This window comes from Leptopilina boulardi, unplaced genomic scaffold (assembly GCF_019393585.1).
Source record: "Leptopilina boulardi isolate dan_hultmark-lab unplaced genomic scaffold, ZJU_Lbou_2.1 LbouV2_44, whole genome shotgun sequence".
NCBI lineage: Eukaryota > Metazoa > Arthropoda > Insecta > Hymenoptera > Figitidae > Leptopilina > Leptopilina boulardi.
The window spans coordinates 1,152,518-1,164,509 of NW_026137988.1; the positions used below are offsets into that span (position 1 = coordinate 1,152,518).

At 36.4% G+C, this 11,992-nt stretch overlaps 2 protein-coding genes across 2 annotated transcripts; both read left to right on the forward strand.

Moving 5' to 3' along the window:
* Positions 1-2,417: 2,417 nt before the first annotated feature.
* Positions 2,418-4,601, forward strand: LOC127289543 (uncharacterized). Its single transcript, XM_051317529.1, has one exon. The coding sequence runs from the start codon at positions 2,418-2,420 to the stop codon at positions 4,599-4,601; it is 2,184 nt and encodes a 727-aa protein (XP_051173486.1).
* Positions 4,602-10,205: 5,604 nt separating this feature from the next.
* LOC127289544 (uncharacterized) lies at positions 10,206-11,417 on the forward strand. The gene has a single exon (XM_051317530.1). It carries the CDS (start codon positions 10,206-10,208, stop codon positions 11,415-11,417), a length of 1,212 nt encoding a protein of 403 aa, XP_051173487.1.
* Positions 11,418-11,992: the final 575 nt, after the last annotated feature.

The following is an 11,992-nucleotide window of genomic DNA, read 5'->3' on the forward strand; positions in this document are numbered from 1 at the left end:
TCACACTGATAAAAATTCATTTGGATCAAATAAAAAGTATTTGAATAAATAATTATTTTAATCAATTATGAAAATTATTTCATTCAATACTGCATGTTTTTTGATTCAAATAAATATTTATTTGCATTAATAAAATATTTTTCTTGAAACAACTAAAAATTTTCTTGAATCAAAGTAGTATAACAAGGTATGTTCTACGCCACTTACCGTCAGTCGATAATGCAGATTGCTGCATTGCCGACGGAGGGTTTGAGCCTCGGTCGATAAGTTGTCAGCGGCCGGCATGGCAGAATTCTATAGTGACTTTTTACCATCGGTCGGTAATGCAGATTTGTATATTCACTTTTTATCAACGGTCGGTATTACAGATTTCTATAGTGACTTTTTACCATCGGTCGGTATTACAGATTTCTATAGTGACTTTTTACCGTCAGTCGGTATTGCAGATTCCTGACACGTAATCAGCACTCAATCAATAAGGAAGGTACCTGTTTTACCGACATAGTGCATGGTTGATGAGGCATCAGATAAGTAGTAGGGGGTAGGTAGAGTGGGGTATAGTGTATCCTTGAGTACATGTGCACTGAGAAGTCCTTGTGAACTTTCAAGACTTAGTGTACCCTGAAGACCTAGTGAACTGTTAAGTCCTAGTGTACCTTTAAAACCTAGTGAACTGTAAAATCCTAGTGAACTATAAAGTCCTAGTGTGTACCAAAAAAAAACTTAGTGAACCCCAGAGATTTAGTTAACTGTAGTTTAGTCTTGTGCAAAATGATTCTTAAAGAGTGTAAGAACCTTTTACCTGATATTGAGGTTGCGCTAAACTTGATGATGACATCAGGTTACGCCTCCTTAGATGAAGTTAACAAATGGATGAGTTTATGCTCCAGGTGTTTGAGGACTGTTCGTAAGGAACTATACCGGAAACTTCCGCTAAATAGTGGACAAAAACGTCAATGTTTAAATATTATTGGCAATTTAACATATCTAAAGCTTCAATTTGAGCAGTTTTTAAAACAAGGAAGTGGTTTACTAATAAAGAAAAGGAAGCTTGCAAATACAGAACAAGACATTCATCAAAGAGTGCAATGGGTTGATTTAGACAATGCGTTTAAAAAACGAGTAAGAACATGTGTCATCGTTAACTTGAAACATAAAGATGTGAGGGCTTTTTTCATAGATGTCGCTGTACTTCTTACGGAGCATATTGGAAGGCTTTTGCATGAACATAAAGCTCTTAAAGTTAACACTATGCTTACAGCCAAATTTTGTAAACCTGTTGATAAAAATAATTCAGAAAATCAATGTGAAGAGTTTTCTTTCAAGTCCAAAAATCATGAAATTTTTGCATCTTCAGACCTTAACTCTTGGATTGATGTTAACGTCAAGTCACCAATCATTAAGGAAATAGAAGAATTTGAGGAAAAAGACTCGGGATGGACACTACACTCCATAGTAAAATTAGATGTAAATTTTAATAAACTTAATCCATTGAAAGGTAGTTCCTATATCATGCTACCGAAATCGATTAAAGACAAAAAAGCATGTATCAATGTAATAAACGAGGACAATGAGTGCTTTAAGTGGGCTGTATTGTCTGCACTGCATCCTATAGAATATTACAATCATGCAGAACGTGTTTCAAACTATAAACCTTATAAAGACTCTCTCAATTTTGATGATATCCCTTTTCCCGTTGGATTGCATCACATTAAGAAATTTGAACAGCAACATGATATCTCTATAAATGTTTATGGTCTTAGCAAAAGAAAACAAAAGTTATCTGTAATTCCTCTTCACTTGACTGACTGTAACAAGAATCAACACATCAATTTGTTGCGAGTTGAAGAACACTATTATGAGGAAGACAGTAGTGATGAGGAGGAGGAGAAAGATGTAGTGGATCATGAAAGATGTTTTGTGATTCTAAACTTTCATTATGTGTGGATTAAGAACCTTTCACGATTAATAGGTAGTCAACTATCTAAACATACGAAAAAGAAGCTAATTTGCGATCGCTGCTTGCACTACTTTTCACACGAGGATAAGTTAACAACTCATATTGAAGATTGTGTAAAATTAAATCATTGCAAAGTTGTGCTCCCACAGCCAGGAAAGAACTTTATTGAATTTAAAAATTTTTAAAATCGTGAGAAAGTGCCATTTGTAATTTACGCAGACTGTGAATCTCTTTTAAAACCGGTTCTAGAAGACCACAATTCCAAACAATCTACCACTAAAGTTATTCAGCAGCATCAAGTAATCGACATTGGTTACTACTTGAAATGTAGTTTTAATGACTCAATGTCGGTTTATAAATCGTGTCCAGATGTGGATGTGAATCCAGCAGAATGGTTTGCCCTGGAGTTGCAGCAAATAGCGTTACAATTTGAACAAATTTTGTCACTCCAGTAGCTATGTATCCACTAACAGCTAAAGAAAAAGAAGACTTTGTTTGTGCAGTGATGTGTCATATTTGTAAAAAACCAATACGTCCACAGTTTAAGAAGGTTCGCGATCACTGCCACTTAACTGGAAAATATCGTGGGGCTGCACACGAATACTGCAATCTCATCTACCAAGACTGTAGTGTTATTCCCGTTGTATTTCACAACTTGAGTGGATACGATGCTCACTTCATCATTAGGGATGTAGCTACACAATTCAATGGAAAAGTTAAAGTTCTTGCTCTCAATAAAGAAAAGTATATTTCTTTCACAAAATATGTGGAAAATACGCGGATCAAATTTCGATTTATAGACTCATTCAGGTTTCTTGCTTCATCTCTCGAGAAGTTAGCATCATATCTCACCGAATACAAGTGTATCAATGCTGAGTTTTTCGATATAGAGAGGGAAAAAATTGAGTTGTTAACGCGAAAAGGTGTTTTTCCTTATGAATATCTAGATAAAAAAGAAAGACTTAGTGAAACGCAACTACCAGCGAAAAAACATTTTTATAGCACGCTAAACGATTCCACAATTTCTGATGATGACTATAGACATGCACAGAATGTATGGTCTGCATTTGAGTGTCAAACTTTAGGTGACTACGTCAAATTGTACCTCAAAACTGATGTTTTACTTCTCGCCGATGTTTTCGAGGGTTTTCGTGAGCAGTGTTGTAGTGTGTATGATCTAGACCCTGCGAATTATTACACAACACCGGGCCTAACATGGGACGCTATGCTTAAGTACACAAATATACGATTAGAACTCTTCACTGACGTTGACATGCTGTTGATGATTGAGCAAGGCAAACGAGGCGGTGTGAGTCAATGCTCTAACCGTTACTCGGCTGCCAACAACAAGTACATGACAGCTTACAACGAAAGTGAGGAGAGTGTGTACATTGTGTACTTGGATGAAAACAATTTGTATGGGTGGGCAATGGGACAACCGCTTCCTCATGGAGAATTTGAGTGGGTGTCCAATGTCGACGATAGCTTTGATTTTAATATTCCGGATGATGCACCATTCGGTTACATCTTAGAAGTCGACTTGGATTACCCGCAAGAGCTCCATGATGAACATAACGATTTACCGTTTTGTCCAGAACATGCGAGTCCACTAGGTTCAAATCAAGCAAAGCTCCTTACAACCCTCTCACCGAAACAAAAATATGTTCTTCATTATCGCACTCTAAAACAAGCTCTAGCAAATGGATTAGTATTGCGTCGAATATACCGTGTTATTAAATTTTCACAATCAACGTGGCTTAAAAGTTATATCGACTATAATACTAATCTTAGAGCAAATGCAAAGAACGATTTTGAAAAAAATTTATTTAAATTAATGAATAATGCCGTTTATGGAAAAACAATGGAAAATGTTCGAAAATATGTAAATGTTAAACTTGTGACAAAGTGGGAGGGAAGGTATGGAGCTGAAGCTTTAATAGCGAAACCAAATTTTCATAGTCGAGCGATTTTCAGTGAAAACCTTGTCGCTATTGAATTGCGTAGATTGGAAGTTCTGTTCAACAAACCCATCTATATCGGCCTCACTGTACTTGATGTGTCAAAGATATTAATGTATGAATTTCACTACGACTACGTGCGTAAAAAGTATGGTGACAAGTGTAAGTTATTATACACGGATACAGACAGTTTCATATATGAATTAAAATGTGTAGATGTATATGAAGATATGAAGAATGATATTCAGAAATTTGACACTTCCGATTACCCAGTAAACAATGTGTATGGAATGCCGCAGGCCAACAAAAAAGTATTAGGTCTTATGAAAGATGAATGTAGTGGAAAAATCATAACCGAGTTTGTTGGTCTGCGGAGTAAAATGTATAGTATACGCATAAACGGTGTGGACGGAGTTAAAAAAGCAAAAGGTGTAAAATCTAACATTGTAAAGAAAACTATTACTTTTGATGATTATAAAGAGTGCCTTCGAGAAAATATAAAGCAAACGCGAACTCAACATCTTATTCGGTCGCGATTACATAATGTAGAAACGATTCGTCAAACAAAACTAGCACTTAGTTCTTATGACGATAAGCGATTCTTACTGTCAAATAGTACTGATACCCTTGCGTTGGGACATTTTAGAATTAGAGAAGTCGAGGAAAATGATATGGAAGAATGAGAGAGAGATTTTTTAAATAATTTTTATGTAAAGTAAATAAAACACATAAAATGTAAATACTTTATATAACATCTTTTTATTTAATAAACCTTATACTTATTACAATGATAGAAATACTATACTTAGTACAATCACAGTAAATGTAGATATATTTAACGTTGATTCAACATTGATTTAACGTTGAATCAACATTGATTTAACGTTGATTCAACATTGATTCAACGTTAATTCAATGTTGCTTATAGATCTGTATTTGCTATCCAACTATTGTGCGTATGGTCAAAGCCTAGCCATTTAACAAAAAGTTTATTGCCACGTCTCTTTAAAACTTTTTCTACTAAATAAATATCGGGTTGTTTAACTTTAAGTAATTCAAATTCATAAAAGCCGCCAGCGATGGGTTGATCCTGATAATCCTTTAGCTTGTAAGTGATTGGAGTTGTGTGCATAACACGATCGACAGTAAATATCTCAGTTGTCCAGTTGGGAGTGTATCCTTTCTCGAAGATGTGCTTAAACTTGCTGACACGGACTTTGTCACCAACATTTAACTTTGGATGCTTGATGGGTATTTTTCGTAGTGCAATAAAACGCCACTTGAGGTCCTCTACATCAGCAGCAGTGACGTCTTTCGGTTTCATACCAATCGTTCGATGTTTTGTGTCGTTGTATTGCGAGACAAGTTGCGGTAAAATGTCTATCCACTTGTAAGTGCCTCTTAAATTAAATTGTGGCCACATCTTATTTTTAAGTGTACGATTAAAACGTTCAACGATAGATGCTTTTAGATTACTATGTGTTGAATACAAGTGAATGCCATAATGTGACATTAGACTTTTAAAAGTTGTATTGTAAAACTCTTTTCCTTGATCAGTGTGTAAATTTTTTGGTATACGTCCTTGTACAAGTATGGATTTCATTGCTGCAGTAACGTCGTTTGCATTTTTACTTTTGACAGGAACAGCCCAAGCATACTTTGAAAAATTGTCGATAACTGTGAGCAAGTACTTGTAGCCTTTGTTTTTTTTTTGCATAGGGTATCATTTCTACTAAATCTGCCTGCCAAGTTTCATCGATACTACGCATGTGTACACGACGTCGTGGATAGTTTCTTCTAGCTGGTTTATGAAGTTCAGTCACTACTGTTAACTTTTTGTCGTTCATTTTCCAAAGCGCTTAAGCGAGTATCTAATTCTTTAAGAATTTCAGCGTTTCGATATGATAAATTTTGATTTATTTCTCGTTCCAGCTTAATGAGTCTTTCATTTAATGAGTCTTCGTAAATTTTTAGCAACAGGTCAATGTTATCAATCTCTTTCCTCTGTGAAGATGTGACTTGATACAGCAGACGTACTTCGCTATCTATCATATGCCGTGCAAGTTGCAATGTTACTGCGTCATCTGCCGCTACAGCCGCAGCAACGTTGCAAATTCTTTTACCTTCTATGTCGTAGTTACCATCAGCGTTGAATTTAAATCCTATTCCAGGTGGTCCACGACTTGATGTCCCAGATGATTTCTCCAGATGACGTCCAAACACGTCAAGACTCATTTTTCAACTGACCAGTGATGACAATATTCACGTCTAATATATAATTTTTGCTTCACGCAGTTCTTCAATGATGGAGATGATCTCATTGTTGTGACTAGGATTTCCAGCTGCCTGAGATGCAACTAGTAGACGAAGTCGATCCACCAGTTCATTCGGATCATCCCAGTAGACGTAATCAGTGTTGATATTTTTGCTATTTGTCATGAATTTAGGTAATGCTCCACCACTTTTTGAGGACCGCCTGTTAGATGATGATGATGATGATGATGATGATGGTACCAATTTGGCAATAAAATTTTTATACTTTAGTGTTTTGCTAGTACGAGTCGGACCACTTGGGCTGTAGTGCTTTTTGTGTGCATTTGTGTCAATCAAAATTTCTTTATACGTCTTAAGATCAGAATCACTTATCAATGACTCATCAGGAGTTTGTCGAAAAAGCAATTCCATCAGACCAACAGTTTTAAAGTAACGTTTACCACCAACGTCAATGTACTGTCCCTCAAAATGAATAGGTGAGTTACCTATCATCAGAGTACCATTATCGAGTTTACGCACTCCATAAATCATATCTAAATATTGTTTGCGGTTTTGTTGCAATAACCTTAGAAATTTATTTGTTAAGTAGTCATAAGTTTCAGGAGTGGTTGGTGTTGTTGTTGTTGCATTATAATCATCAATTAGAGTTTGATCATCATCATCTTCATTTACAGCGGTAGTAAAGGAAGTATTTTCATTCTCTTCTTTTTTAACTTCTTGTTTCATTGGTTCTACTTTAATTCCCGTTGTTGAACGTGACATGTCAACAAGTTTTTGAAGAGGCATAATTATCGGCTTGAATGTTGTATTCAACGTATGTTCAGCAGCTTCTTTGCCCAGCTTGAGCGATCGATGCTTACGTCGAATTGCTTCGCTAGCTTTAGCAATTTGATGAAGAACATTTTTTTCCTTGTGAAACGTTGACATTGTGCTGTGACAGTCAGTATTAACACAATAAAGGTCACGTCACTCGTATTTAAAGAATGATAAAGCAGTCGAAACCTTTTCTGTATCTACCCTCATTAATATCACTGTCTTTATCAATGACAAGGAATCCATGTTTTTCAAGATTCCAGCAAGCTGCACAAAGATCACGAAATTGTGTGTATGACATATCAGTATTTACATGATCATAATACACATGTTTCAGGTTTTTCTCATCTTGACGAAAGAGTACCAGTAGATTAACATTATCACGAACTAGATGCTTAGGAATACGTGCATATGATTGACATAAATAGAAACTATCCACATGACCATGTCTACCCATGCAGAAAAAAGCTCTGATGTTGTCTTGTTTTTCACAAGCAACATCGTCAAAAACAATAATTGAATTTGATTGAGCTTCACTCGGTAATATTACTTCCTCATGTTCACTGTATGGAAAGTACTGTACACCCTTTACAGCTTTTAATACTCGCTCTAAAAATTTATATTTTGGTTGTTTTAGAGATTTTGAGTAAATGTATACGTTATCGAAACGTAAGCCATTTGGGTGTAATATAAGAGCAAGTAGTGCATTTGTTTTGCCACAATTTGATGGTCCACAAAAGACTACACGAATACTGTCAGGAAGTAGACTGCTGTGTCGTTTTCTCTTGACAGACTGTTGCTGAATAAGATTGTCAAAGTTGACAACTGGAAGTTTAACCGGTTGTGTTGTGAACCGCATCTTTAAAGTTACTGTCTAAAACGGTATAAATACAACACTTTTATAGGATTTTCATCAGTTGTATGTGTACCAAGGTGCAGTGAGGAATGATTGTACATTGCAGAAAACGAAAATCTCCTAAGCATCGTGGTAAACGTCGTCATTGTGGTAAAGGTCTCCTCAATAAGGTTATAAATCGTTTACCGTTTGAATTACACTTACCTGGATATCAGTACTGTGGTCCAGGAACAAAACTCGCTAAACGTCTTGCGCGCGGTGATCCTGGTATAAATCCACTGGACGCAGCGTGTAAGGAACACGACATTGCCTACTCACAAAATCGAGAAGACGTGGCAGCAAGAAATTCTGCTGATAAAGTATTAGCTGATAAGGCGTTACAACGTGTTTTTGCTAAAGACTCTAAATTTAGTGAAAAAGCAGCAGCTTTGGCAATAGAAAACATAATGAGAGCTAAATCTAAACTTGGAATGGGTCTAAAGATGAGGAAGGGAAGGAAGAATAAAATAAAACGCCGAACCCAAAGAAAACGCAAGAACAATAAAGTGAAATTTAGAAAAGTTGTTGCTGCAGCTAAGAAAACGATGATACCAAGAGGTGATGCAACTATGACAATTCTGTCTGCACTGAGGGGAGCGCAAGATGTTATTAAATCAGCTGGTGGAAAAAAGAATGTTCATCAACCACGCATTATACCATTACCTTCAAAAGTTGGTGGTTTTCTTCCTCTGATACCCGTCTTTGCTGGACTTAGTGCACTTGGAGCTCTTTCCGGTGGAGCAGCTGGTATAGCAAAGGCTGTAAATGATGCGAATGCAGCTAATCAACAACTTCAAGAGGAAAAGCGACATAATCAAACAATAGAAGCTATAGCCTTAGGAAAAGTTCTACACCTAAAACCATACAAAAAAGGTTTGGGTTTGCACATGAAACCTTATCCTCGTGGAAAGGGACTACATGTAAAACGAGTGAATAAAAAAAAACCTTGTAAAACTGCCACATCGTGCACTTACAGACGCTGATTTACACAAATATGCTAAAGCAGTAAAAATACCTCATTTTCGTGGTGTTTTTATGCGTAATCAACTACCCATATCAGGACCACTTTATAGCGAAACAGCTATTGTAAATCTTGATGACAAGAACGGTCCTGGAACACATTGGGTTGCATACAAAAAATTAGGCAACACTGTCTTATACTTTGATAGTTTTGGCAATCTTCGACCACCTACGGATCTGGTAGACTATCTTGGTTTTGATAGTAGAATACAGTACAACCACGAAAGATATCAAAAATATGACAGTATTGTATGTGGACATTTATGTTTGAAATTCTTGTGTAAGCAACTCGATAAAAAAGATAATTACAATCTATATAAGTGAGTGTCATAAAAAGTTGAGAGTCAGTAGAGAGTGTAAATTCATCATGGATGAATCGTTTACTCTTACGCTTACTGGCAATACTTCCATACTGGAGGCTATTTACTTTCCTCCAATTGAACTCTCTCCTTCCAAAAGTTATGCACTTGGTCTCGTGGAATTGCTCACATTTAATGCAATACCTAACATTGAAGAAGGGAAGAACAATAAAATCTATGTTGGAGATACGATTGTGGATATACCTACTGGTAGCTATGAAATTGAAGATATGAATAACTATGTGCAGAAGGTAGCAGCACGTGACAATATTTTTATTCAGATTAAACCAAACAACAATACTCTACGCAGTGAAATAAAGTGCAATCGAGACATAGATTTTCAACCTGTAGATTCAGCTGGACGTCTTTTAGGATTTACACCGCGCATTTTGCAGGCAAACATGACTCATACATCGGATTTACCTGTTGCTATTCTCAAGGTGAATGCCTTGAGAGTAGAATGTAATATTACAACAGGTGCCTACATCAATGGAAGAATAAGTCATACAATCCACGAGTTTTTTCCAACTGTTCCTCCAGGATATAAGATTGTGGAATTACCAACACATGTCATTTATCTTCCGCTTGCTGTGAAGACAATACACAGTATACAGCTGCGCATAATTGATCAAGACGGAGATTTGGTCAATTTTCGAGGAGAAATTATAACTGTACGTCTTTATGTAAAAACATTGTAATGGGTATTGTATACAATAGTAAAATAGAAAAAGAAGGAGGAGGAGGAGCAAGAAACCTTTTAAATTACCCAACATGTCAGAAAAGCATCAGTCTGCAACCAGTACACAAAGTGCTAACACCACAGAACAAGATTTTCTTAAAACAATTAGGACTCAAAATCATACCTCGTGGAAAAAAAGATTTAAACGTCCTTTCCAAAATACTGATTTTCTCTATATGTTGCAACAATGGAAAACGTTTTAAACATTCACGCAGGAGTACAGTTTGATGAGTCTGTTTCACATTACGAGATTCACGCTCATCAACCATACGCATCCTCCTCATCTTACAACAACAGCGATGAAATAAGAATTGTCATTCAACATCAAGATTTGTGTATTCTACCCAGCAAAAGTACTTTACACATATCTGGACGTTTAACAAAAGCTGATGGAGTTACGGCAACAGCAGCAACATCTCTAGTTACCAACGCCATCTGTTTTCTATTTGATGATATTCGCTATGAGCTCAATGCTATAGAGATTGATCATTGTAAAAATGTTGGTCTCACAAGCACGATGAAGGGATATGTATCACTTACGTTGGGACAACGTAATATCATAGAGAATGCAGGCTGGATCGATACAACACTTGCAAATAATGATGGATATTTTGATGTCACAATACCGCTAAGTTTGATCTTAGGATTTGCTGAAGATTATCGAAAAGTCATTGTAAACGCAAAACATGAACTCATCATGACGCGTGCACGTAGTGACATCAATGCAATTATTCAAGGACAAGACGTTGAACAATTTAAGATAACACTTTACAAGATTGAGTGGATGATGCCATATATAATGGCTGCTGATCGTCATAAAATACGTTTACTTCAATCAATTGAGAAAGATTCATTCATTACAATGAGTTTTAGAGCCTGGGATTTGTATGAATATCCTTTACTTCCCACCACCTCAAAACATGTATGGACAGTGAAAACGTCAACGCAACTTGAAAAACCGCGTTATGTCTTGCTGAGTTTTCAAACTAGTAGAAAGGATAAACTAAAGCGGTATGCTAATCGCTTTGACCACTGTGACATTACAAATGTCAAATTATTTTTAAATTCTCAATACTATCCCTATGGAAATTTAAATTTGGATATTGAACACAATCAATTTGCATTGTTGTACGAGATGTATGCAAACTTCCAACGCATTTACTATGATAAAGAGCCAGAACCTTTGTTAAAGAAAATTGATTTCAAGGATGCTGTTCCATTAATAGTTATCGATTGTTCAAAGCAAAATGAATTTCTTAAGCAAGCTTCAGTAGATGTGCGTTTGGAGTTTGAGTCAAGAAACAATTTTCCTGCTGAAACTGCAGCCTACTGTCTAATTATACACGATCGTATTATCCAATACAAACCAATCAGTGGAGAAGTTAAAAAACTTGTTTAAACCTGAAAAAGGAGGTAGTGGTGGGGGTAAATATTGGTTATGGTGGGGGAAGAAGGTATAAAAGCAGAGACATACACACCAAACATTCAGTATACTATCAACATGGAGTTCATTGTTGATGTTCAAGGCTTCAAAAAGCCATTCAACGAATTTGTTTTTAAAGAATTGGCAATAATGCCTCTTGAGGAAGACGCTCAACCTCTAGTGTACTTGTTTGAACCACCATGTTCCTGGAAGTCTTTACCTGCACGCTATAAAAGTGAAAATCTTTGGTTAACACGCAATTACCACGGGATAGATTGGTCTGCAGGTGACATACCCTATGAAGAAGTGAGACTTTTACTTCAAGATGTTCTGAGAGGAGCTCGCAGAATTTTCGTCAAAGGGCTTGAAAAAAAGAAATGGTTGGAGGTGTTTGTAACCAACGTGTGCAATGTTGAAGAATTGGGCTGCCCTGCCTTGAAGAAACTGCACAGTGCCATTCCCCCACTGTGTCATCACCATTGCCAAACCTGGTACCATAACTGTGCAGTTCGCAACGTTATGGCTCTAAAAGCTTGGTTCTTGAATCCCAC

Excerpts from the sequence above, each read along its gene's own strand:
- LOC127289543 (XM_051317529.1), top strand. The coding sequence starts at position 2,418 with ATGTATCCACTAACAGCTAAAGAAAAAGAAGACTTTGTTTGTGCAGTG.
- LOC127289544 (XM_051317530.1), top strand. The coding sequence starts at position 10,206 with ATGGAAAACGTTTTAAACATTCACGCAGGAGTACAGTTTGATGAGTCT.